This window comes from Aquarana catesbeiana, linkage group LG03 (assembly GCF_042186555.1).
Source record: "Aquarana catesbeiana isolate 2022-GZ linkage group LG03, ASM4218655v1, whole genome shotgun sequence".
Taxonomy (NCBI): Eukaryota; Metazoa; Chordata; class Amphibia; order Anura; family Ranidae; genus Aquarana; species Aquarana catesbeiana.
This window is the reverse complement of record NC_133326.1, coordinates 197908505-197931724: the sequence shown is the minus strand read 5'-3', so window position 1 is coordinate 197931724 and position 23220 is coordinate 197908505. Positions and strand designations below refer to the sequence as shown.

At 40.9% G+C, this 23220-nt stretch overlaps 1 protein-coding gene across 4 annotated transcripts in view; it reads left to right on the top strand.

Moving 5' to 3' along the window:
* Nucleotides 1–23220, top strand: part of CELSR1 (cadherin EGF LAG seven-pass G-type receptor 1) — a 254144-nt gene that overhangs the window by 151153 nt on the left and 79771 nt on the right. For all 4 annotated transcript variants that reach the window (XM_073619707.1, XM_073619705.1, XM_073619704.1 and 1 more), the window contains exons 6-7: nucleotides 16446–16603; nucleotides 17976–18139. In XM_073619707.1, the coding sequence (XP_073475808.1) occupies nucleotides 16446–16603; nucleotides 17976–18139 (322 nt within the window). The remainder of the gene's footprint in view (nucleotides 1–16445; nucleotides 16604–17975; nucleotides 18140–23220) is intronic.

The window sequence follows — 23220 nt, the reverse complement described above, 5'->3', positions numbered from 1 at the left end:
GAAGAGTATCAGAATTAGCAGCTCTTTCCTGTAAAGAGCCTTATTTGATTGTACACAAGGATAGAGTGGTACTGCGCCCTCATCCTAGTTTTTTACCGAAGGTGGTTTCAGATTTTCATCTAAACCAAGACATTGTTCTACCTTCCTTTTTTCCAGATCTCTGTTCTCCGGAAGAAAGATCACTACATTCTTTGGATGTAGTGAGAGCAGTTAAGGCCTATCTGGAAGCGACTGCTCAGATTCGCAAAATGGATGTTTTATTTGTGCTGCCAGACGGTCCCAGTAGAGGACAAGCAGCATCCAAAGCTACCATTTCTAAATGGATTCGACAATTGATCATTCAAGCTTATGGTGTGAAACGGAAGATTCCTCCGTTTCAGATCAGGGCACATTCCACAAGAGCTATTGGTGCTTCTTGGGCAGTGCATCACCGGGCCTCTATGGCTTAGATCTGCAAGGCCGCAACCTGGTCTTCAGTCCATACATTCACCAGATTCTATCAGGTGGATGTGAGAAGGCATGAGGATATCGCCTTTGGGCGTAGTGTGCTGCAGGCAGCGGTACAGGGTCCTCAGGTCTGATTGCACCCTACTTGGTTGTGGTCCCCCCCCCTCAGATAGCATTGCTCTGGGACATCCCATGAGTAATTACTGAGGCTCTGTGTCCCGTGATGTTCGAGAAAGAAAATAGGATTTTTTAAAAACGGCTTACCTGTAAAATCCTTTTCTTTCGATGGACATCACGGGACACAGAGGTCCCGCCCCTCTTCTAATACACTATATTGCTTGGCTACAAAACTGAGGTATCCCTGCAAGGGGGAGGGATTATATAGGGGGTTGAACTTCCTGGTTAGGGTGTGCCAGTGTCCAATCACCAGTGATACCTACATAACCCATCAGTAATTACTGAGGCTCTGTGTCCCGTGATGTCCATCGAAAGAAAAGGATTTTACAGGTAACCTGTTTTAAAAAAAATCCTATTTTTAACCTCATCGGTCCACAGAACTTGTTTCCAAAATGCCTCAGGCTTGTCTATATGTTCATTTGAAAAGTTCAAACGCTGATTTTTGTGGTGAGGACGTAGAAGCAGTTTTCTTCTGATGATTCTTCCATGAAGACCATATTTGTACAAGTATCTCTTTATAGTGGAATAGTGTACCACAACTCCAGTGTCTGCCAGATCTTTCTGGAGGGATCGTGCAGTCAAACGTGGGTTTTGAATTGCTTTTCTCACAATCCTGCGAGCTGTTCTGTCTGATATTTTTCTTGGTCTTCCAGATCTTGCTTTAACTTCCACTGTTCCTGATGACTGCCATTTCTTAATTACATTCCGAACAGAGGATATTGACATCTGAAAACGCTTTTCTATCTTCTTATAGCCTGCTCCAGCCTTGTGAGCGTCAACTATTTTCAGTTTCAGTTTTCTAGACAACTGCTTAGAAGAACCCATGGTGCTGATTGTTGGGGCAAGGTCAGATGAGTCTGGCCATTTAAAACCTTTGAGATTGACATCACCTGGTCTTCCCAGATGATGTTTGAGAACAATCCATGACACTAGGAGGTCTCAGCTTTGCAAAGGGCGCAGTGCATGCTATAAATTCTGCAGGGTGCCCAAACTTTTGCAGACGCCATTTCTTTTGTTTTCTGTAATTTTGAAAGTGTAAATGATGGAAATAAAATCTAACTTTTTTGACATATTATAAGAATGTCTAATCTGTAATTTGATGCCATTTGGATATTTTTCCATCTTTCCTTGGCTTCGTTATGCACATTAATACACATTTTTACCTGGGGTGCCCAAACTTTCGATCCCCACTGTGTGTGTGTGTGTATGTATGTATGTATGTATGTATGTATGTATGTATGTATGTATGTATGTGTATATATATATATATATATATATATATATATATATATATATATATATATACACATATATAGAGAGAGAGAGAGAGAGATAGATATAAATATATATGCTAATAATTATAATTTTCATTTACCTGTCCTGGTATATTTTGTGAGTTTCGCCTTTTTTTTTTTTTTTTTTTTTTTCTTTCTTCTTGTTTTGGTTGTAAACCTTAGACATGACATATGAGGAAATCATATCTCTCTATAGCAGGGATATGCAATTAGCGGACCTCCAGCTGTTGCAGAACTACAAGTCCCATGAGGCATAGCAAGACTCTGACAGCCACAAGCATGACACCCAGAGGCAGAGGCATGATGGGACTTGTAGTTTTGCAACAGCCGGAGGTCCGCTAATTGCATATCCCTGCTCTATAGTGTGTACTTGTCTCAATTAAGAGCACTGTGTCATTTCTGTCTGCTGCTTCATTCCTCTTCTATCAGCATGAATCATTTCTGACAAGTTTTCCTGACACAAAGAGAAAAATGGTGACAGAGGAGGGACATCCAGCAGATTGACAGACTTGGCTCTGTTCCTGTGAGCTGTGTGAAGGGGAGGGGGATGTGTCCCTCCCCTCCAATCAGCTCTCATAACTCTCCTCACTGAGCACTGCAGAGTATAATTTCAGCTCTCCATCCCCTTTTTTCTGAACTCTCAGGCAAGCTTTGTAAATTCAGTACTTTGAACGGATGTAGAGAAGACTGCAGATAAACAGGTACAACTTATGTAGGAGGTTTTGTTTAATCTCTGTGTAACACATGAGGCCAGTTACTTCACTGGGTATATGATTTAAATGTAAGTACCTGAATTTACCTTCGTATCAGACCATAGCACAGTCTGTACAGCAGAGCTTGGAGAAGAGAAGCAGCACAAGGAGCCAGTCAGATGCACTGCATTGTAAGGAGCCATACTGAAAGGAGGGGAGAGCAGAGAGATGAGCTCCTCTTTGTGCTGTTTCTCCTTCCACTGTACACTCACAAGGTGGGAACCTGAAAGTGAACGTAAAAATGCATTAGAGAAAAATCAGGTCTTCCCCTTGCTAGCCAAGGCTGTGTGGTGTAACAGAGCTGTGTGAACCTCAGAACTGGATGGACAGCAATGCATTTGTGTATTTAGCTGTTTGGACTTCAGCTTTAACAATTTTGTGTAATGCTTAACTATTAGAACTCTACTAGGCATCTATTAGATTTACTGAAATATAACTTTTTAGAATTTTTTATACTCCTGCTCAAAAAATAAATCCAAAAAAGTGGACTATCGGCACAAAATGATCGGTTAAGTACTCCCGCAGGTAATGCATAACATATTTAGCATGATCCAACCAGCATTGAATACGCAACAAAATATACTTTATGTCCCATGTAGGGTTGAAGAAACGTGTCCATATCTGTTGGATTACATTTTGTTGTGTCAGGTATATGTACTTTTATTAATGCATGTCTCAAAATTTGGAATGTTTCCAATGAAAATGATCAGTATCGACACACTGAAGTTTGGGGTTCTTTCTTGTAATTCCTGGACCTTTTGGCTTCTCAGCAAGCTGGAACATAGCTTAGTTAATGACTGCTCCAAGGGGGTAATTCAATACACATAGAAGCGACTCATTGCTGCAACTCCCATTGACTCAGTGTGAGTTTCTGCCAATCACCTTAGCTCATCAGGCAGAGCAAGAAGGTAATTCAAAGACGCCCGCCTGTTACTTTCTTTTTTTATTGACACGCACATCAGTCATATTAAATACCTCTCTGTTAAGTCACTTTACTCATTTCAGTTTGACAAATTGGTGTGGGTATTGTATTTTACAGTATTTACAGCAAAATATGCCTTGCATTGGGGAAGGCTGGTCCTATTATCTTATTTTGGTGTTCTGTTTTTGCTGATTATGACTTTAGGAAGATAACATACCAGTGATGTTCTTTTGGGTTAATGTATATAGAACAATATCATCTTTCAGCTTGAAGACAAACTCCTTCTCACCTTGTGCTTATTCAACATGAGTTGGATCCATAGATTACCGTATAAGCCGACCTGAATATAAGCCGAGGCACCTAATTTTACCACAAAAAACTGGGAAAACTTATTCACCTGAGTATAAGCCTAGGGTGGGAAATGCAGCAGCTACTGGTAAACAATTCCCATCTGCAGCCTCACTGTGCCAACCTGTATGATCAGTGCCCATTTGCAGCCTCACGGTGCCCATCTGCAGCCTCACTGTGCCCACCTGTACCTTTGATTAAAAACAGCGGGTGTCTCCCGCTGTGTCATGCAACTGCAGTCTTAGTTCGGCGGCCGTCCATTGTAACAAAGCCCCGCCTCCTCCTTGTCCATGATAGATGGAACAATGATTCAGTTTCCCAGTATTGTATCAGTGTTCTGTCTATCACGGGCGAGGAGGAGGCGGGGCTTTGTTACAGTGGACGGCCACCAAACAGTTAAGATTGCATGACTCAGCGGGAGACCCTCACTCAAGTATAAGCCGAGGGGGGATTTTTCAGCATAAAAAATGCACTGAAAAAGTTTGCTTATACTCGAGTATATACGGTATGTCCAATTTAATTTGCAGTTGGGTTTAGGATAAAGTAGCTGCAGGCCTTAGATACTGAATACAGTAGAATACATCTTGAACACCAATCATACACTCCCCATGTTTGCATGACGTCAGACTGGGGGAGTCTGTCACTTTGTATGTGGTTTACTTCAAACATGACTGCATTTGTGTTTTCTAGCTGAAAATCACCTTGGCACACATATATTTTTTAATATCCATTTGTTTTGCATCCTTGTGGTTTCCTGATGTGTGTTTTACAGTTTAAAGGATTATCCAATTACCTTTGTGCTATGGGACAAATCATTGACTTTGTTTCTGACATCCCTCTTAAATTGATAATGACATGTATTGGCAAACCTGTAGCAATTGTTGTAATCTGCTTGCTTAATAGTGCATTTGTTTTATGTCTTGTATAAGTGCTCTTCTTAGTACTTTTATTTAGGTGTGATTTTCGTATTGCTGTTTAAATTGGTGAAAATCTAGATAGATGAAACTTCGTACAGGGCAGCATATTACAGATGAAGAGCACTGAGAATGTGTGGCCACTGAAGCAGAAAAGGGATGCCTGGGAAATGAGTTGTCCTCATGTTCCTCTATTGGTCTGAGGCCAACAGGTTAATGAAATGATTCTCTAGGGCTGGCTGGACACCTAATGAGCAGCTGGTTTGATGTCTGTACATATCTCACACTTATCTCTTCCTTGACATGTTAAACACAAGCTGAATTTCTTTGTGCAATTTGTAGTTCTGATATTTTTTGAGATAAGTCAACATTATCGTGTTTTTAAACTCAGAAGGAATTGAATTGGCTAAGCAGACTGTATAGGCCTGTTGTGTACTAGCTGGGGTTTGGATGACATTTCACATAAGTCACTTCTAGAGAGACCAAGATGCTTAATTCCATAAAGACTAAATCTTTGAGGAAATGTTGCTTTAAAACATCAAGATTTTTATGTAAACATTAAATAGTTTGGATTAAGAGTTTATTCACACCACAACTTTAGGCCTCTTTCACACGGGCGCCTCTGCTATGCGGAAGCCGCTTGCTCAGCGGGGGATCTCTCCGCTGATCCCCGCTGAGCAGGCGCATGACAGGTCCATGTCTGCTCCACTATGCAGAGCGGACACGAACACAGTCCCGCTCTCCTTTATGGGGCAATGGGATGGAAATGGACTAGCTGTCCATTTCCATCCGGTGCGATGCACTAGACAGATGGAAGATAGGACCACCATCCATCCTGTTTTTGGCAGATAGGATAGCTGTGCGTGTCAGCGGACACTGCCGCTCTATAGAGGACAATGCAGGGTCCGATCAAGTCTGCCTGAAAAACTGACAGGCGGACCTGATTGAACAGCCAATGTGAAAGGGGCCTTACTCTGTAATGCATGTGTTTTCATACCATGATGTTTGTTATTAAAAACACAGTACACCGAGCAATGTGGTATACTGCAGTGTGATGCACTATAGCCCACTTAATATACAGTGTGCGTGTTGGGGTGCAGTGCATTGCCATAGCACTTATTGCTGAATGTGTTGTGGTGCTGACGTGTCTTTTAAGATTGCCTACCAAAAGTGTATTTAATTTGAGCATGGTGGACTGATTCAGCCTCTGGATTCTTATATGGCTTGGTTGCTCCAACAAGTGAGGTCTTTCTGCCATCACTTTCAATTCTGTTTCTGATCCCCTGGGTGTTGTCACCTACTTTTGCATACCTTTGCTGCATTCGCCACAATATAAATTAAAAAAAAAATCTAGCAAGGAGGGTGGGATTCTTCATAATAGTGACAGAAGGTGTGCAGAATCTTAAACACAGATATCTACCAATAGAGCTCCTAAGACTCATAGGTAATTGTGAGCTGCCCAAAATCTACCCAAAACTACATCAGTTTTAGGTGTACAAGCCCTTTAAATTGCCTTTGGTACGCCTGATATCTTAGAGTTGCTATTCATCTCTTATTGTCAGAGAAACCCATTTAATTAAAAAAATGGATGGTGTTTTGTCCTCACAACACGTTACCCAGTGGCCTTTGTGCAGCTTGTCATGCAGCTAAATCCTCCTATACTGCCAGTATATCAGACCATGTTCAAATTTTAAATTGATTGAAATAGCAGGGTGGGTGAAACTGGCAGCAGTATAGAAAGGTACATACAACAAGAAACATGACACAAGAATGCATTTTACTACTAAAGTGTGTAGCAGATGTTGGGTACAAGTAAGTCCAGTCCTCACAGGTGATTCTACCATTCAGGAATAACCTGTTCTTTAATGCCCTGTACACATGGTCGGATTTTCCGATGGAAAATGTGTGATAGAACCTTGTTGTCGGAAATTCTGACCGTGTGTAGGCTCCATCACACATTTTCCATCGGATTTTCCGACACACAAAGTTTGAGAGCAGGATATAAAATTTTCCGACAACAAAATCCGTTGTCGGAAATTCCGATCGTGTGTACACAAATCCGACGGACAAAGTGCCACGCATGCTCAGAATAAATAAAGAGATGAAAGCTATTGGCCACTGCCCCTTTATAGTCCCGTCGTACGTGTTTTACGTCACCGTGTTTAGAACGATCGGATTTTCCAACAACTTTGTGTGACCGTGTGTATGCAAGACAAGTTTGAGCCAACATCCATCGGAAAAAATCCTAGGATTTCGTTGTCGGAATGTCCGAACAAAGTCCGACCGTGTGTACGGGGCATTAGGCTCAACATGTGCCCAAGATTGTGGCTTCTTCCACCTGTGAGTGAAGAATCCTGGGAGGTACAGATGCACAGCAGGGTCAAATATCTACTCTAAGACCCCTTTCACACTGGGGCAGTTTGCAGGCGGTATTGCGCTAAAAATACCGCCTGCAAACCGCCCCTAAACAGCCTCCGCTGTTTGTTCAGTGTGAAAGCCCGAGGGCTTTCACACTGAAGCGGTGCGCTGGCAGGACGGTGAAAACAGTCCTGCAATACCGCGGCTATAGCCGCGCTGTACGAGGGATTTTAACCCTTTTTCAGCCGCCAGCGGAGGTTAAAACCACACCGCTAGCGGCCGAATACAGCTGCAAGAACGACGGTACAGCAGCGCTAAAAATAGCGCTGTTGTACCGCCGACGCCCCCACCGCCCCAGTGTGAAAGGGGCCTTACTGTCCTGTAAGTGAAGGTGGTAGCAGTGATGTTTGACCACTAGGTGAAGCTCAAACAAGGTTGACAGTTCTGAAGTCCTATGCTGGAGGCAAGATAGAAGGGATGTGTGTTTGTGCATAAATCCTACATAATTACTGTTATTTTTTTTAACTATTTTCAGTTATTGCCTTTTCTCAAATTATACCCCATCAACTATTTTAGCTTCGGAATGTTGGAAAACTGAAGCACTTATGCATATGATAAAATGATATTCACCCTAAAGAATTGATGGGTTTCACAAAAATGATACAAGCTTATTCAAGAACAGGGTGCAAAGAGGAACAATGTACAAAGAATAGTATTCCATAGAAATCCTCAGACAGATTTGATTTATGAGTATTTACACTTAAAGTGGATGTAAACCCCAATATTTTTTTTTAATTAAGACTCATATCTGTTACAGCAGAGGGTGTAATTTCATCTGTGCCCAGTCTTGCCACAAAGAGTTAATCCAGCACTGAGCAATCCTCTTATCTATCTTCAGAAGGATAAAAATGGACACCCAGAGAAATGGGTGTTCCTTTCTTCCCCCTTGCTGTGACTGACAGGTGATTTGCTTATCTCATGCACCAGTGTGAGAGAGGCATTCTGTGTACTTCACATCCCCCCTCCTTTCTTCTCCAGCTCTCCCAGGATTGACTGCTTCACACCTCAGCATGATTGGGCATGCTGAAGTCATGTGGTGAGTTTCCTGGGTTTTGACTGAATGTTAGTGATCATGGGCCATAATCCACGAGACCAGCAGAAGTTCAGTGTAAGAAATATCGAATGCCTGGCCAAGGGGAGTGTGTAGGTGGGCGGGGAGTCCGATAGCACGACTCCACCCACCGAGCCCTGAACAACAGACCTGCCCACAGAATCCAGAGTATTGTAGGGCTCCAAAAAGCCTAAAGGGGAGATATTTGACAGGTAAGGATACATGCAGGAGGCATGTATATCCTTATAGATCAGCACTATGGAAGTAATTTAGAAATGATGAGTGGATTTACATCCACTTTAAGCATTGCTTTTTGCACTGGTTCAATGAAAAATCTTTAAAGGGTTGGTTACTGTAAGAGTGGTTATATTACAGAATGTCTTACCTCAGTAGTGGTGTTGATGGCAAGTTACAGTTTAACCATTCAGCTATCCTATATATATGACTGCTAGGTATCTATGACTAGTGTTGAGTAAATAGCTTTGTACTTGTTTTAGTAGGAACCCTGTGTTTTAAACTAGTAAAACAGGTTAACCGGTTCCTGACTGGCTAACGCAGATATACTGCGGCAGAATGGCTCTCCTGGACGAAACCCTGTACGGTTACGTCCTTCCCCTTTTCAGCTACCAGAGGGTACGTGCGCGCCCGCTGCTTAACGGGGGACCCAATGCGCTTGGCCGGCGTTCACATGCACGAGCGCCAGAATGGGAATTTGTGTGCGTAAATACACAAATCCATGTGCTGCCAGAGGAGAGGAGACATGTTGTTTGTTCTTAGTAAGTAGGAACAGCGATATGTCTCCTCTTATCAGTCCTATCCCCATACAGTTAGAACACACTGAGGGAACACACATTTAACCCCTTGATCGCTCCCTAGTGAACCCCTTCCCTGCCAGTGACTTTTACACGGTGCATTTTTATAGCACTGATGGCTGTATAGTTGTCAATGGTCCCAAAAATGTGTCAAAAGTGTCTGATCTGTCCATCGCAATACCACTAAAAATCGCAGATCACCACCATTACTAGTAAAAAAAAAAAAATAATAAAAATGCCATAAATCTTTCTCATAGTTTGTAGACGCTATAACTTTTGCGCAAACCAATCAATATACGCTTATTGCAATATTATTTTATTTTTTTGTTTTATTTTTTCTTTTTTACTAAAAACATGTAGAAGAATGCATATTGGCCTAAACTGATGATTTTTTTTTTTTTTAATCTTGGGGATATTTATTATAGCAAAAAGTAAAAAAAAGTGTTTTGTTTTGCTCCCTTTTTTTTTTTTTTTTTTTTTGTTTATAGCGCAAAAAATAAAAACCGCAGAGGTGATCAAATGCCACCAAAAGAAAACACTATTTGTGGGAAAAAAAGACTCAAATTTCATTTGGGTACAGCATTGCATGACCGTAATTGTCAGTTAAAGCAATGCCAAATTGTAAAAAGTGCTCTGGTCAGGAAGGGGGTAAAATCTTCCGGGGCTAAAGTGGTTAAACGTTACTACTGTACAAAGAAAGCCTATCACACATCTTATCTGATTATGCATTCTCCTTTTAGATCTATCAACAAGTATGTAGTACAAGGTTCAGCCTGATTAGATACAGATTGGTTGAATAAATTGGGATAGCTCCTTATAGTACATAGTTTTGGCAAATCTAAGGTTAAAGTGATTGTAAAGGCTTCCCCCACAGCCTCCCACTAATACATACCTGAGCCCGATCTCGATCCAGAGATGTGCATGAGAGCAGTGGCTCTCCTGGGTCTCCTCTTCCTCATTGGCTAAAACAGCAGTGGGAGCCATTGGCTCCTGCTATGGTCAATCACAGCCAGTGAGCCAATGTGGAGAAAGCGAGGGCGGGGCTGAGCCACGCTTCCTGTGTGAATTAATAACAGAGCAACGGTTTGGGAGTAAGCCTGCTCAGGTGCCCTCATAGCAAGCTGTATGCTATGGGGGGCACTTGGCAGGATGGAGGGCCAGGAGCGCTGGCAGGGGACCCAAGAAGAGGAGGATCAGGGCTGCTGTGTGCAAAACCACTGCACAGAGCAGGTAAGTATAGCATAAGTGTTATTTAAAAAAAAAACAATTGCTATGTAAATATAAGCTAATGCCTGCCCCACGTGTGACTGCGGCTTAATTTGGGGGAAAAAGTCAGTTTTGGACCAGGTTGAGAATGAGTGACCCAATATTAGAGAGTACAACAGCTAGAACTGTAAAGCTGGCCATCCATTTTTTTTTTTTTTTTTGTTTTGTTTTGTTTTCAGACACCAAGCTAATTATCTAAAAAAAAAAAAAAAAAACACCAATACCTCCATTCCCTCAAGTGAGGTGGAGCAAAGAATGGCCCGTAGGGGGATATTGCATTCTCACAGCAGCACCCACCACTGTCAGAGTACACTGATCAGCGACTGCAGCTGCACTGCAAATTTGCCTGATCCCTGCTGAACCTACCAAATATTGTTCTTCAGTGAATTGGCAGCTTAAAATCCTGTACACGCGATCAAAAAATCGGAAGTAAAATTTCTTCTGATGAACTATCTGCCGATTTTCGGATCGTTAGTACGGTGCTTTCGGATGACAAAAACTGGATGTGCAGGCTATAAAATTTTTGTTATGTGAACACAAAGGGGGTTATTTACAAAAGGCAAATCCACTTTGCACTACAAGTGCACTTGGAAGTGCAGTCGCTGTAGATCCGAGGAGGACATGCAAGGAAAAAAAAAAAAAAAAACATTTTAGCTTGCACATGATTGGATGATAAAATCAGCAGAGCTTCCACTCATTTCAGATCTACCCCTCAGATTTACAGCGACTGCACTTCCAAGTGCACTTGTAGTGCAAAGTGGATTTGCCTTTCGTAAATAACCCCCAAAGTCTGATTTTCGTTTAATTAGTACAGTTTTCATCTGAAAAAAATCGTAAGAGCAAGACTACGCATGCTCAGAAACGAAAAAACACATACAAAACAATTTAACACATTACATCACTTCTCAAGTTGAATTTTGAGAAGTGAATACGAGAATTTTTGTATGTTGAGTAACCTCTTCACGTTCAATATGAGACTAGCATGCAACAAAAAACTGATGAAAATTCGACCGATAATCTGATTGTGTGTACCCAGCTTAAGTCTCTGCATCAGATGTTTTAATGTACTGTGCAGGCTGAATAAAAGTAGGCAGTCACATATGGGACAGGCATCATAAGAAGTAGGTTTATATTTACAGACAAATATATTTTTATTGTATATAACATGGAGATGTAGGTTTATATTTACATATAATGTAAATATTGTACATGTACAAATTGTTAAAAAATAGTTTTTGCTGGAGCTTTAATTTTACTGAGATTTTATTGTCAGTTTGTAATGTTTATGGCGAGCCTAAAAGAGCCATTTATATTGGTATGTCATAGATCCAGAAACTGTTTATCTCTTTACAAGAAATGTGATCTAATTCTAGTTGAGTAATGTCATTCATAGCCTGACACCAGGCAGACCTTAGTACAGATGTTTGGGTGACCTGTCACCTCATTTTTAGCTTGAATCACTACATTAACATAGATGTATGCAAACATTCATCAGTTTGCCCACTTTCAGGCTTCCTGTTTATATTCCTGGCCTTGTATCCTGTTCTACAGAAACCAAATAATTAGCTCTAATCTACAATGTATTTATTTATTTTTTTCTTTGTTTTGACACTTTTTTTTTTTTTTTTTTTTTAAATCTATCAAAAGTTTTGTCTTCAGTGCTATAAAATAAAGACAGCTAAAGACGCTACATGATCCCTCAAACTTTGTCCTGATTGGACAATGATTAACCTCCCTGGCGGTAATACCGAGTGTCGCTCGGGGTGAATTTTCACTACCAAAAGAGGTAACCCAAGCCACACTCGGGATTGCGTCGCAGGATCCATGTACAGCTTACTTACTGTGTCCCCCCCCCCCACTGTGCCCTCCGCCGGATCATCCGCCTGATTCATCATTGTTCCGGGCTCTGTTCCCTGCGAGTGTTGCGACGCACGGGGATAGAGCCCGGTGGCAAATTCAAAAAGTGAAAAATCTAAAACGCATAACACACTGTAATCTATAAGATTACATTACTGTATCAAATCATTTCACCTCCTTTTTCTCCCTAATGCTTTGTCCAGTGCCCTGCATGCAGTTTTATATTTTTTATATAATATACTGTTCTTTCTGCCTGAAAACTTTGAGAATGTCCATGTAATCCAAAAAGTGGCCCTTTACATCAAAAGCGGTTTTAGGGATAGTCAATTAGAATCACTTGCAGATTTGAGCGATAGTGATTGGTGGGGAAACCCGTCATCAAACACTGAGAGTGACGACAGCGACAATTCTGCGACTGAGCAAATTTCAGTGTTTTTAATTTGATTACATTATTGAATACAATTTTATTATTATTATTATAATATTTGTTATAATTATTTATAGTTATTTTTTATATTATAATTTATGATTTTGTGTTTCAAACTTTATCATACCCGGGATGTCTACTAGATTCTGATTTGGACAGATTTAAGTGTGTTATTCCTAAGAATTACAGGCCTACAATATAGAAACGCCAAATTTCCATGCAAAACAATGTACCGCTTTGAGATTCAAAAATCTAGCATAATCAGACCGCCAGGGAGGTTAATAAAGCAATGTTGTCATTGAAATCCTCTCCAGGGTTTTTGATTTGCTGGAATAGTGGACAGAGTAGTACTGTATTGCGGGGCATGTCTGAAGTATTTCCCAAGGTATACTGAGGTTGATTTACTAAAATGGGAGAGTGCAAAACCTGGTGCAGCTGTGCATGGTAGCCAATCAGCTTCTAACTTCAGCTTGTTCAATTAAGCTTTGACAAAAAAAAACTGGAAGCTGATTGGTTTTTATGCAGAGCTGCACCAGATTTTGCATGCATCAGTTTTAGTAAATCTCTTCCACAGGTGTGCTTTGTTACTTATGTATGCTAAAGGTGCATTGAGCCATCTGTGCTCAGGAGAAGATTACGTTCAGTCTCTGATGATGGTTTGTGTGTCTGCTCAGTACATAGACATGTGTTCTCGGGTGATACAATCATGCAGGTCTGTGCACATATCTGAAACAAGAAAAATGATTTTGTGACTAGGTCATACCTCCATTTGTGACTGCCACCTGATATCCCTTCTAAAAAAATTGACATTTAACTGTGAAAAGCTATTGATACCACTGATGGGATAGATTTGTAACATTGCAAATGCCGAACAGATATTCAGTTATTTTGATATTACTTTCTGTAGGGCACCTCATGAAATTGTTCAGCCTCTCCTCAATGATCAAACACGCGTTCCACTGACGTTTGAGATTTTTGGTATATTTCTGTGAAGTTTTATTGATGGTTGAGCGTGTAAGGCAACTTGTGTGCTGGATTTAGTGTCTGGTGAAGAGGCCTTACATTCCACTAAGACAAGCTAAATTGCTTTGTTATGACACCAGCATATGTAGAGCGGTGGTATTGAAAAGCTTTCCTACAAGAATGCCAAATCACCTTTAGCAGGGGAAGACAGCAATTACCTGAGTGCCTTGCTCTGTATTACCTGAAATACAGGTAGTGTCCATCCTGAGACTGCAGAGCGTGACTGCTAGAGGAGAATTCTGTTCCTAGCCGTAGTCTTATAAATGGCACCATTGTTCTCAGCACCATTAATTACTTAGCTGGCTGTTCTGTACCATGTTACTGTTCTTATCACAGCAATGTTGGTGTATACACTGCATAAACATTCAGCCATGATGTAAACATTTTTGTAAGATTATTTATGTATATACTGTATAATTGTATTCTCTATTTGTATTTGTTAATTTCATAATGTATGGGGGTAAGCTTATGCTTTTATTAGATCTCTACAAAAATGAATCACACTAAGCATGTTTTGTAAGGTTAACCTATGATCACAAATCAGAACTCGACATTCAGCAGCTCAGAGAAGGGAGTCCATCATAAGAAATGTATTGGGGGCTGCCATGGATAACCTCACCTTTTGAGAATGTCTGTTTTCTGGCTGTCATGCTGATGCTTTGCCTTCATTCTTTTCTGAGTCTCTGGCCTAGAATAAGAGATTTTTGACACTTTTTCTGACGCTCATTTGCAGCGTGTTTGTTAGAGCCATCCACGAAATTGCCATTCTCGAGAGAGCTTACAAACTTTTCTTGTAACAAGGGTAAAATGATGTGGGGTAAGACTCCGCTCAAAACTGACCCAGTGCTTCAGATGTGGATATGGCTGTGTATGGCGCTGCACCTGCCACGCCACAGCCATATCCATACCCAGAGCTGCTGTTAGAAATCATGGGGCCCCATACTGCCTACCGCTCCCTCCCACCCCCAGAAAATTCCAAATGATATTTCCACTGAAAATACACTAAGATCATTATTATATGACATATTTACCGGACCCTTCCCCTGCTCTCCATCCTGAAAATATCCCCTTGTGTGTGGGCAGGAGAGGGGAGGAGGGAAGCTGGCAATGCTGCAGGCGAAAGGGGTGAACAGGGGGGCCCGGAAAGCAGAGTGATTAGAGAATACTAGAGCAGGACCTCTGCAGCTCAGCTAGAGGAACATTGCAGAGGAGAAGCTGGCAGCACTACATCAGTGTCTGCAGTAAGGCAGTACAGCTGACCCTCCTACTCAGCAGGTGCCCGGGCCCACCTTTTGAACCGATGGGATCTGGGCCTAGTCCAAGAGGGCTGGCTATACCATCTTATCAACGGCCCTGTCCACATCTGAAACACTGGGTCAGTTTTGAGCAGCATCTTACCCCATATATGTCCATGCTTCTGAATTAGTGCCTGACCATTTAAATTGATCAAAACCAAATATTTCATTTGGTGACATAGAGCTCCTGAGAATAGGTAAATAGGACCACATGATTTTTCCACAGCCACAGTCGATGACTGGAAACATAAACTGTAGATAGACGTTTAGCAGATGTCATCAAATAAAAAGAAACCTATGTTCCCCCCCACTGCAGCAGATATAACGGATATACGTGAGTTATATTTCCATCTCATGTTGCAGATTATGGAAACACATTTAGAAATGTAGCACTGCACTGTAAAGTAATTATGCTGGTTATAATTTAAGGATTAATGCCTCCCATACCAATTAAATGCAAAACTTTCCTGTCATATTCAAATATGTATTTTTTAAGTGACACATATTGGGCATCATTGTGACCACCAAAGGTTGAAGAATAATCTTAGAGCCACCATTTAAATTTAACTTTATGATGGGCTGTAAGATTTCTAATACATTGTCTACTTTTCTGTTTTCCAATTGAATAGTTTCGTTTTGGCTGGATATAGTCTTAACTTATTAAATTGACAGTCTAATTTTTACTATTTAAAGGAAACATTTGGAGATTTTAATGTTTGTGTGCTATAAAAAGTATATTGTTCCACTGAAAAGCTGTCTTTTTTTGACCACCCAGCTACTCTTTATCGTATATGACTGACAAATTTTCTTATGAGAAAACTACCTGCAATTATGTTCATCAGATCCTCCCGAGTACCCATGTAGTGCCATCCAAATGTATTCCCATGGGTTGTAAATGGTTTGGTTCTTATTCCTGCAGCCTGCACTGACCCCAGCAATTGTAGAAGTGAGATCATCTTTGTAATGAACCATAAATGCTGAATGACTGTAATTACTGAACATCCGGCACAATGACTGACATTTTTATAGGAGTACCTGGGAGCACTCACACACCAATAACCTCTCTTTAGGACTTGCTTTACACAGATAGGTTAACAGCCACGTAAACCTCTAAGCCACGCCACAAGAAAAAAATGTTCAATCGGCCAGCACCTGCTTGTCCAAAACACTGTCCAGACCCCATCAAACATATCCAGAAGTCATTCATCTATTTTCTTCCCTGAGGCTGTTGTAGACAAGTCACTCAGGCAGTGTGTAGGTAAAAGGGGAACAGCACAGGGTAGCACTTCTTTAGGTGTTGGGTCAAGTAAAGTGTGTTCCAATACAAGACATGATTTCTTCTGCGGGCTTTACCGTTTTCTTCTCTAAACAGAAGTTTAAATGAAATCCATGGAATTTGTTATATCATATGTGTAATATGCATGAATGTGTCTTCTTACAGCCCAACATTGGAAGGCTGGGTATCCCTCATGGGCCATCTGGGGAGAAGGTGGCTGTGGTGACAGTGGATGATTGTGACACAGCAGTAGCAGTACGTTTTGGAAATATTATCAAGAACTACACATGTGCCGCACAAGGAACCCAGACTGGATCCAAAAAGTAAGCTTTTGGTTAGATACACCAAAAGAAATTAGATAAGTAAACACCCTTTTCTTGTTGGTAGAATTCTGTCATGTGATTCCAATGAAAGCTGAATGTCATAAGCCTACCATTTGGATTTCCTCCTTTCTGGTAAAAAAAAAAATTTAGAAAGCAGTAAGGCCTCTTGCACATGATACTCCTGTTTGAGCATCTTCTTTTTCAGACGTGTTTTTTTTTTTTTTTTTTTTGTATGCATTTTCACATATACGGTATGTGCAAGAGTGCAAAAACTTATTTTCACATTCTCGTTCTGCACAACATGTAAATGGACATTTGTGTGCATTTGCACGTATTTGGATGCATGAGGCATAAATTACTGACCAGAAAAGCTGATTTTTCTATTTATTTATTTTTTTTACTGGAAAAATGCACGGCGCTTGTTTTCAAACCTGTATGCATAGGCACATTACAATTAATGGGTTGTAGTTTAGCTTTGTTAAAAAAAAAAAAAAAAAAAGTGTAGTGCAGTGTACAAGAGGCCTAAATGTTACATTTATCAAATATTTATGAATCCTTCACCGGAAAGATTTACATGTAGTGAATATTTGGTGTATGCCACATTCACAATGCCCTTTTTCCTCATATTCTGTTTATTTTCTGAATTGTTAAATGTATGAATATTCACTTAATATTCTGAATACATTTTGAATGTTAGCAGGATGCTACTGACTTTAATTAAATCATACAGTTATCACATTTAGACTACTTTTCACCCATTGGTAAAAGGAAAAAAAAAACAACAACTATCTGGTTTACCAACCCTGTACATTTCAATACTAAGTCCTCATGCACACGGACGTTTTTACAGCTGCTTTTTTGAGCTTTTTTTGCAGCTTAAAAAGGCCTGTCTATGTTAGTCTATGGCTTCATGCCCACCTAGGCGTTTTTGAGCTGCAAGTGGCATAGGCGTTTTTAAGCTGTAAAAAAAACCCAGGACCAGTGGGTTCTGAGAGACGTTTTTCAGCTGTAAAAACGCTCAAAAACGCTCAAAAACGTCATTCACCAACGTTTTTTAGCGTTTTTGATCCATTGAAAAAAAAAAAAAAAAAATTTGAAAAAAAAAAAAACGCTAACGCGGAAAAACGCTATTGCAAAAACGCTGAAAAACGCTGAAAAAAGTTAAAAAAAATCACTGCAAAGATACTGGCGTTTTCATAATGTTTTTTTAACAGCCTGTGTGCATGAGGGCTAAAGCCTTTGTTTTTAAAGACAATGTTTGTGTTTTGGAGTCTCCTTTTGATAATGATTTTTTTGGCACTAGCATTCTAAAATCCCATAAGTTAATGATACTGTTGTCATAGTGTTATAACAACGACTTTTTTTTTTTCAGGTCACTTGACTTAACAGGGCCTCTGTTGCTGGGAGGTGTACCTGATTTGCCTGAGGACTTTCCAGTGCAGAACAGGCATTTTATTGGCTGCATGAGGAATTTAACGATTGACAGCAAACCCATAGACATGGCTAGTTTTATAGCCAACAATGGCACCCTAGCAGGTACTTGATGTTTTGTTTTGTTTTATATATATATATTTTTTTTTTTTCAATTGTTCTTAAAAACTGACAGAAGATAATCGGATAAAATGAGCTTCAGAGAGAGAGAGAAGCCATTTTGTATTTATTGGGATTGGTTTAACCCCTTCCCAACGAGCGTACGCAGATGTGCGTACTCGGCTTTCAGGGGGTTATACCGGGATAATGCCCGCAGCTGCAGGCATCATCCCAGTACCGTTGTTTAGAGCCGGCGATCGGCTATCCGAATATAACAACCGATGCGGCTAAAAGCCGCTCGGCTGTTATACCGGAGGAGTGGGAGGGGACGCCCCCCCCTCCCGCCGCCTCCCGCGGCTCTTACCAGGCCTCCCGTTTGATCGGGAGGCCCGCTGACAAATCGGCTGCCTCCAGCGGCTGGGCGGCTTCGTTCCAGCCTTCTAATTGTAAACGTGGAAATGACGTCACTTCCCGTTTACTCGGCTGCCAATGGGGCCGATTTAAAAAAAAATACACAGTATTCAGAATCGCCGTTTTCGGCGATCTGAATACTTTGAAGTGCAAAGGAGGGATCGGGGGTCTTTTAGACCCCCGATCCCTCCATAAAGAGTACCTGTCACCACCTATTACTGTCACAAGGGATGTTTACATTCCTTGTGACAGCAATAAAAGTAATCACATTCTTTTTTTTTTTTAAACACAATTTATAAATATATAATTAAATAAAATAAGAAAAAAAATATTTTTTTAAAGCGCCCCCGTCCCCGCGAGCTCGCGCAGCAAAGAAAACTCATATGGAAGTCGCACCCGCATATGTAAACGGTGTTCAAATCACACATGTGAGGTATCGCCGCGATCGTCAGAGCGAGAGCAATAATTCTAGCACTAGACCTCCTCTGTAACTCTAACCTGGTAAAAGTAAAAAAAAAATTTTAAGCGTCGCCTATGGAAATTCTTAGGTACCGTAGTTTGTCGCCATTCCACGAGTGTGTGCAAATATAAAGCATGACATGTTTGGTATCTATTTACTCGGTGTAACGTCATCTTTCACATTATACAAAAAAATTGGGGTAAGTTTACTGTTTGGATTTTTTAAAATTCATGAAAGTGTCCCTTCTCCAAAAAATTTGAGTTTAAAACACTGCTGCACAAATACCGTGTGACATAAAATATTGCAACCATCTCCATTTTATTCTCTAGATTCTCTGCTAAAAAATATATATATATATAATGTTTGGGGGTTCTAAGTAAGTTTCTAGCAAAAAATATGGATTTTAACTTGTAAACACTAAATTTCAAAAATAGGCTTAGTCATGAAAGGGATAATATATCAAGGCCCATTCACCACAGTGGGCAAGCATTATGCAATTTGAAGGGGCGGTGTGATGCATTATTACAACACATTCCACTTTTTTAACACCTTCCTGCCCAGCCTATAGCAGATTGACAGCCATGCCGGTGCTTTACCATCCTAATTGAATGTCATATGGCGTCCTTCACATCGCGCCGCTCGTGTGCGGGCAGCAACCAGTGGTGAGCTGTGTCCCTCGGGCTCATGCCTACAGGACATTTTTACAGCTGCTGTTAGGAGCATCTGATGTTTTTGTAACTACTTCTAGATGCCCCTCCATGTTAGCCTATGTGTCCATGCACACATAAACTTTCAGAGGCGTTTAAAGGCATAAGCGTTTAGGGGCAGTAGAAAAAAACGACAACCTGTGCGTCCAGGAGCAGAGGCTATTGAGCTGTAAAAAAAAGAAAAACACTGCTAAACGCTGTAACAAGCGTTTAGCTGCGTTTTCTGTTTTCAGGCATCTTTACATAATTGGAAAAATGGCCATAAACGCTTTTTAAAAACGCGGCTAACAGCGCATTTTTAATGCTGCTCTTTCCTGGCAGCAGTGCTGGCATTTTTTTAACGTCCTGTGCGCATGAGGCCTTACCAAGTGATCAGCTGTGTCCAATCACAGCTGATCACATGTAAACAAATTCTGGTTATCTGCATTTCCTTTCCTTAGCGCTGTCAGTGTCTGAGGAAAGGAAAGTCGATAACCAGCTGTACAGTTACATGGGGACATTTACACTGATAATCAGGGCACTAATAATCAGTGCAGCATATCGGTGCCCATCAGTGCACATCAGTGAAGAAGAAAAATTACTTATTTGCAAAATTGTTGAACAGAAACGAAGAAAGGTGTGCTTTTTTTTTTTTTTTTTTTTTTTTTCGGTTTAGCAAAAAGTAAAAAAAAAATCCATTGGTGATTAAATACCACAGAATAAGATCTGTCTCAAAAAAAATGATAAAATAGTCATATGGGTACAGAGTTGCATAACTGCGCAATTGTCATTTAACCACTGGGCACTTATACTGCCTTCCTAACCAGGTAAATTTTCAGCTTTCAGTAATCTCACATTTTGAATGACAATTACTCAGTCATGCAACACTGTACCCATATGAAGTTTTTGTCCTTTTTTTCCACACAAATAGAGCTTTCTTTTGGTGGTACAGTATTTAAAATTTTGTAAAACAGTGCATTTTTCTTTGTTTCGGTTATAACATTTTGCAAATTAGTAATTTTTCTTTATAAATTTTGGCCAAAAGGTATACTGCTACATATCTTTGGTAAAAAATAACCCAAATAAGTATATATTTTGTGAAAGTTAGTGTCTACAAGCTATGGTGGCAATCATTGAAAATTAATCACACCTGATGTACTGATGGTCCCACATGATGTACTTATGGCCTATCATTTCTTGAGACACTAACATGCTAGGAAAGTACAAATACCCCCCAAATTAGTTTTTTGAAGTTGTAATTTTTTTTCCCCACAATTCCTTGCAAAATGATGTTTTTGTTTTTTTTCACAAAATGTTCATATTACCAAGTTATTTCTCACGCACTGTATAGGCATACTTGGAACTACACCCCAAAACACATTCTGCTACTCCACCTGACTATGGCGATACTACATGTGTGAGACTTTTACACAGCCTGCCCACATACAGAGGCCCAACATGCAAGTAGCACCTCAAGGCATTCTAGGAGCATACATTACACACATATTTTCCTGACAACCTATCACACTTTTGAAGGCCCGGCAACACCAAGACAATGAAAACGCCCACAAAATTAACCTATTTTGGAAAGCAAACACCCCAACGTATATTCTATGAGGCATTGTGAGTCTTTTGAACAACTTATTTTCTTTCCACACGTTTTTGGATAACGTGGAAAGAAAATGAAAACGCATTTTTGGGTTTTTTTTTAACGCAAAGTTGTCCATTTTATAAGATATTTCTAACATATGGCATGTGCATACCACAAATTACACCCCAAAATACATTCTGCTACTCCTCCTGAGTATGGCGATACCACATATGTGAGACTTTTACACAGCCTTGCCACACAGAGGCCCAACATTCAGGGGGCACCGTCAGGTGCTCTAGGGACATAAAGAAATTACAAATAAAATTTCCTGACTACCTATCACACTTTTGTGAGGCACTGTAGGGTACCGATGAGCACTGTAGTGCCATTGATGTGGCATGGATGAGCACAGATGAGGCATGGCTGAGCACTGATGTGGCAGGGATGTGACACGGATAAGGCACAGATGGCATGAATGAGGCATAGATGGGCATGAATGAGGCACAGGTGAGTACTGCTGTGATCTCCCTCCTCGCACGCTGTACCGATCAGTGTGTACAGCGTGCCAGGAGAGAGGAGAGCTTAACCAGACATGCGCCGGTTTGTGCACAAGTGATCGCTCTTACATTGGACGGAGCGATCATGTGGTAAAGGGCCGCTGTCATTGGCCTTTTACCTCAATCCGTGATCTGACGGGTCCGGAGGACCACGGACATTCCCAGGGACGTGCGGGAAGCCCGATTCTGGGAAGACTCCCAGAATAAGCTGACTGCGCTGTAGCCGTCATTCGGCTATGGCCCAGTCGGCAAGTGGTTAAAGTGCACTGAAAATTGGCCTAGGCAGGAAGGGGGTGAAAGTGGCCTGTATTGAAGTGGTTAAAGTGGCCTGTGATTGTAAAGCTTTTTTAATAAAATAACAAACATGTTATACTTGCCTGCCATGTGCAATGGCTTTACACAGAGGAGCCCTGATCCTCCTTTTCTGGGGTCCCCTTCCAGTGCTCTTGGCTCCTCCTCTTCAGCGAGTGCCCCCATAGAAAGCCGCTGTCTATGGGGGCACTTGTGCGTACTCGCTCCTGAGCCTTGTCACAGTATATGATTGATAGTAGCAGGAGCTGCTGCCATCAGTCTGCCCTGTGAGGGCGCTGCTCTCATGCACAGCACTGGATCTAGATTGGGCTTCAGGTAAGTATAAGTTTGGTAAGGAGAGGATCCTGTCGCACAGAAGGTTTTTTTTTTTTTTTTTTTTTTTTTTTTTTTTTTTTTACCTTCATGCGTGCAAAACCCAGGGCCCTGCATTCACTATATCTGGTCTGCCGCAGTACACAGAACATGAGAATGCAATAGTTTTAGTAAATATAAACGGCTAAATACCTTTTTTCTCATCAGCACTTTATAGCAGTGTGATTTCTATCGGTGTCTGGCCGAGCTTGTAGGAGGAGTTTTCATTCTCCTCTGGCTGTCCTATGAGGCTGCATGACTCCTAACTTTCTGTCTGGTAATTGCTGATCGGCCCTGTGCTGATCACATGCCCCCTCCCAAGAAAAAAAAACAAAAACCCTCTAGCAATAGACACCAAACTGAACTTGTGCAGAGTGCCCCAAGGCTTTGTACTATCAGGATATGGATTCGGGACTGTGAAAGATGGGGAGGATCAAACAGCCTTTTTACACAATGCAGAGGATTAACCCCTTGGGGTCCACCATGAGTATAACAACCATGCTTTACTGCATATCCAGACTGATTTTACTATTGTGGGTTTAGTATCGCTGTAAGGTAAAAACCTTTAGGCTTTAGAACCACTTTAACTTTTTTCCATTTTTTTTAACTCTATCAGATTGTCACAAAATCAGCTTTACGCCGCACCACAGATAGTGGTTGCAATGTGCTGAGTAAAAATGTATCCTGTCCTGTTCATTTTTTTTTTTTTTATCTTTTGT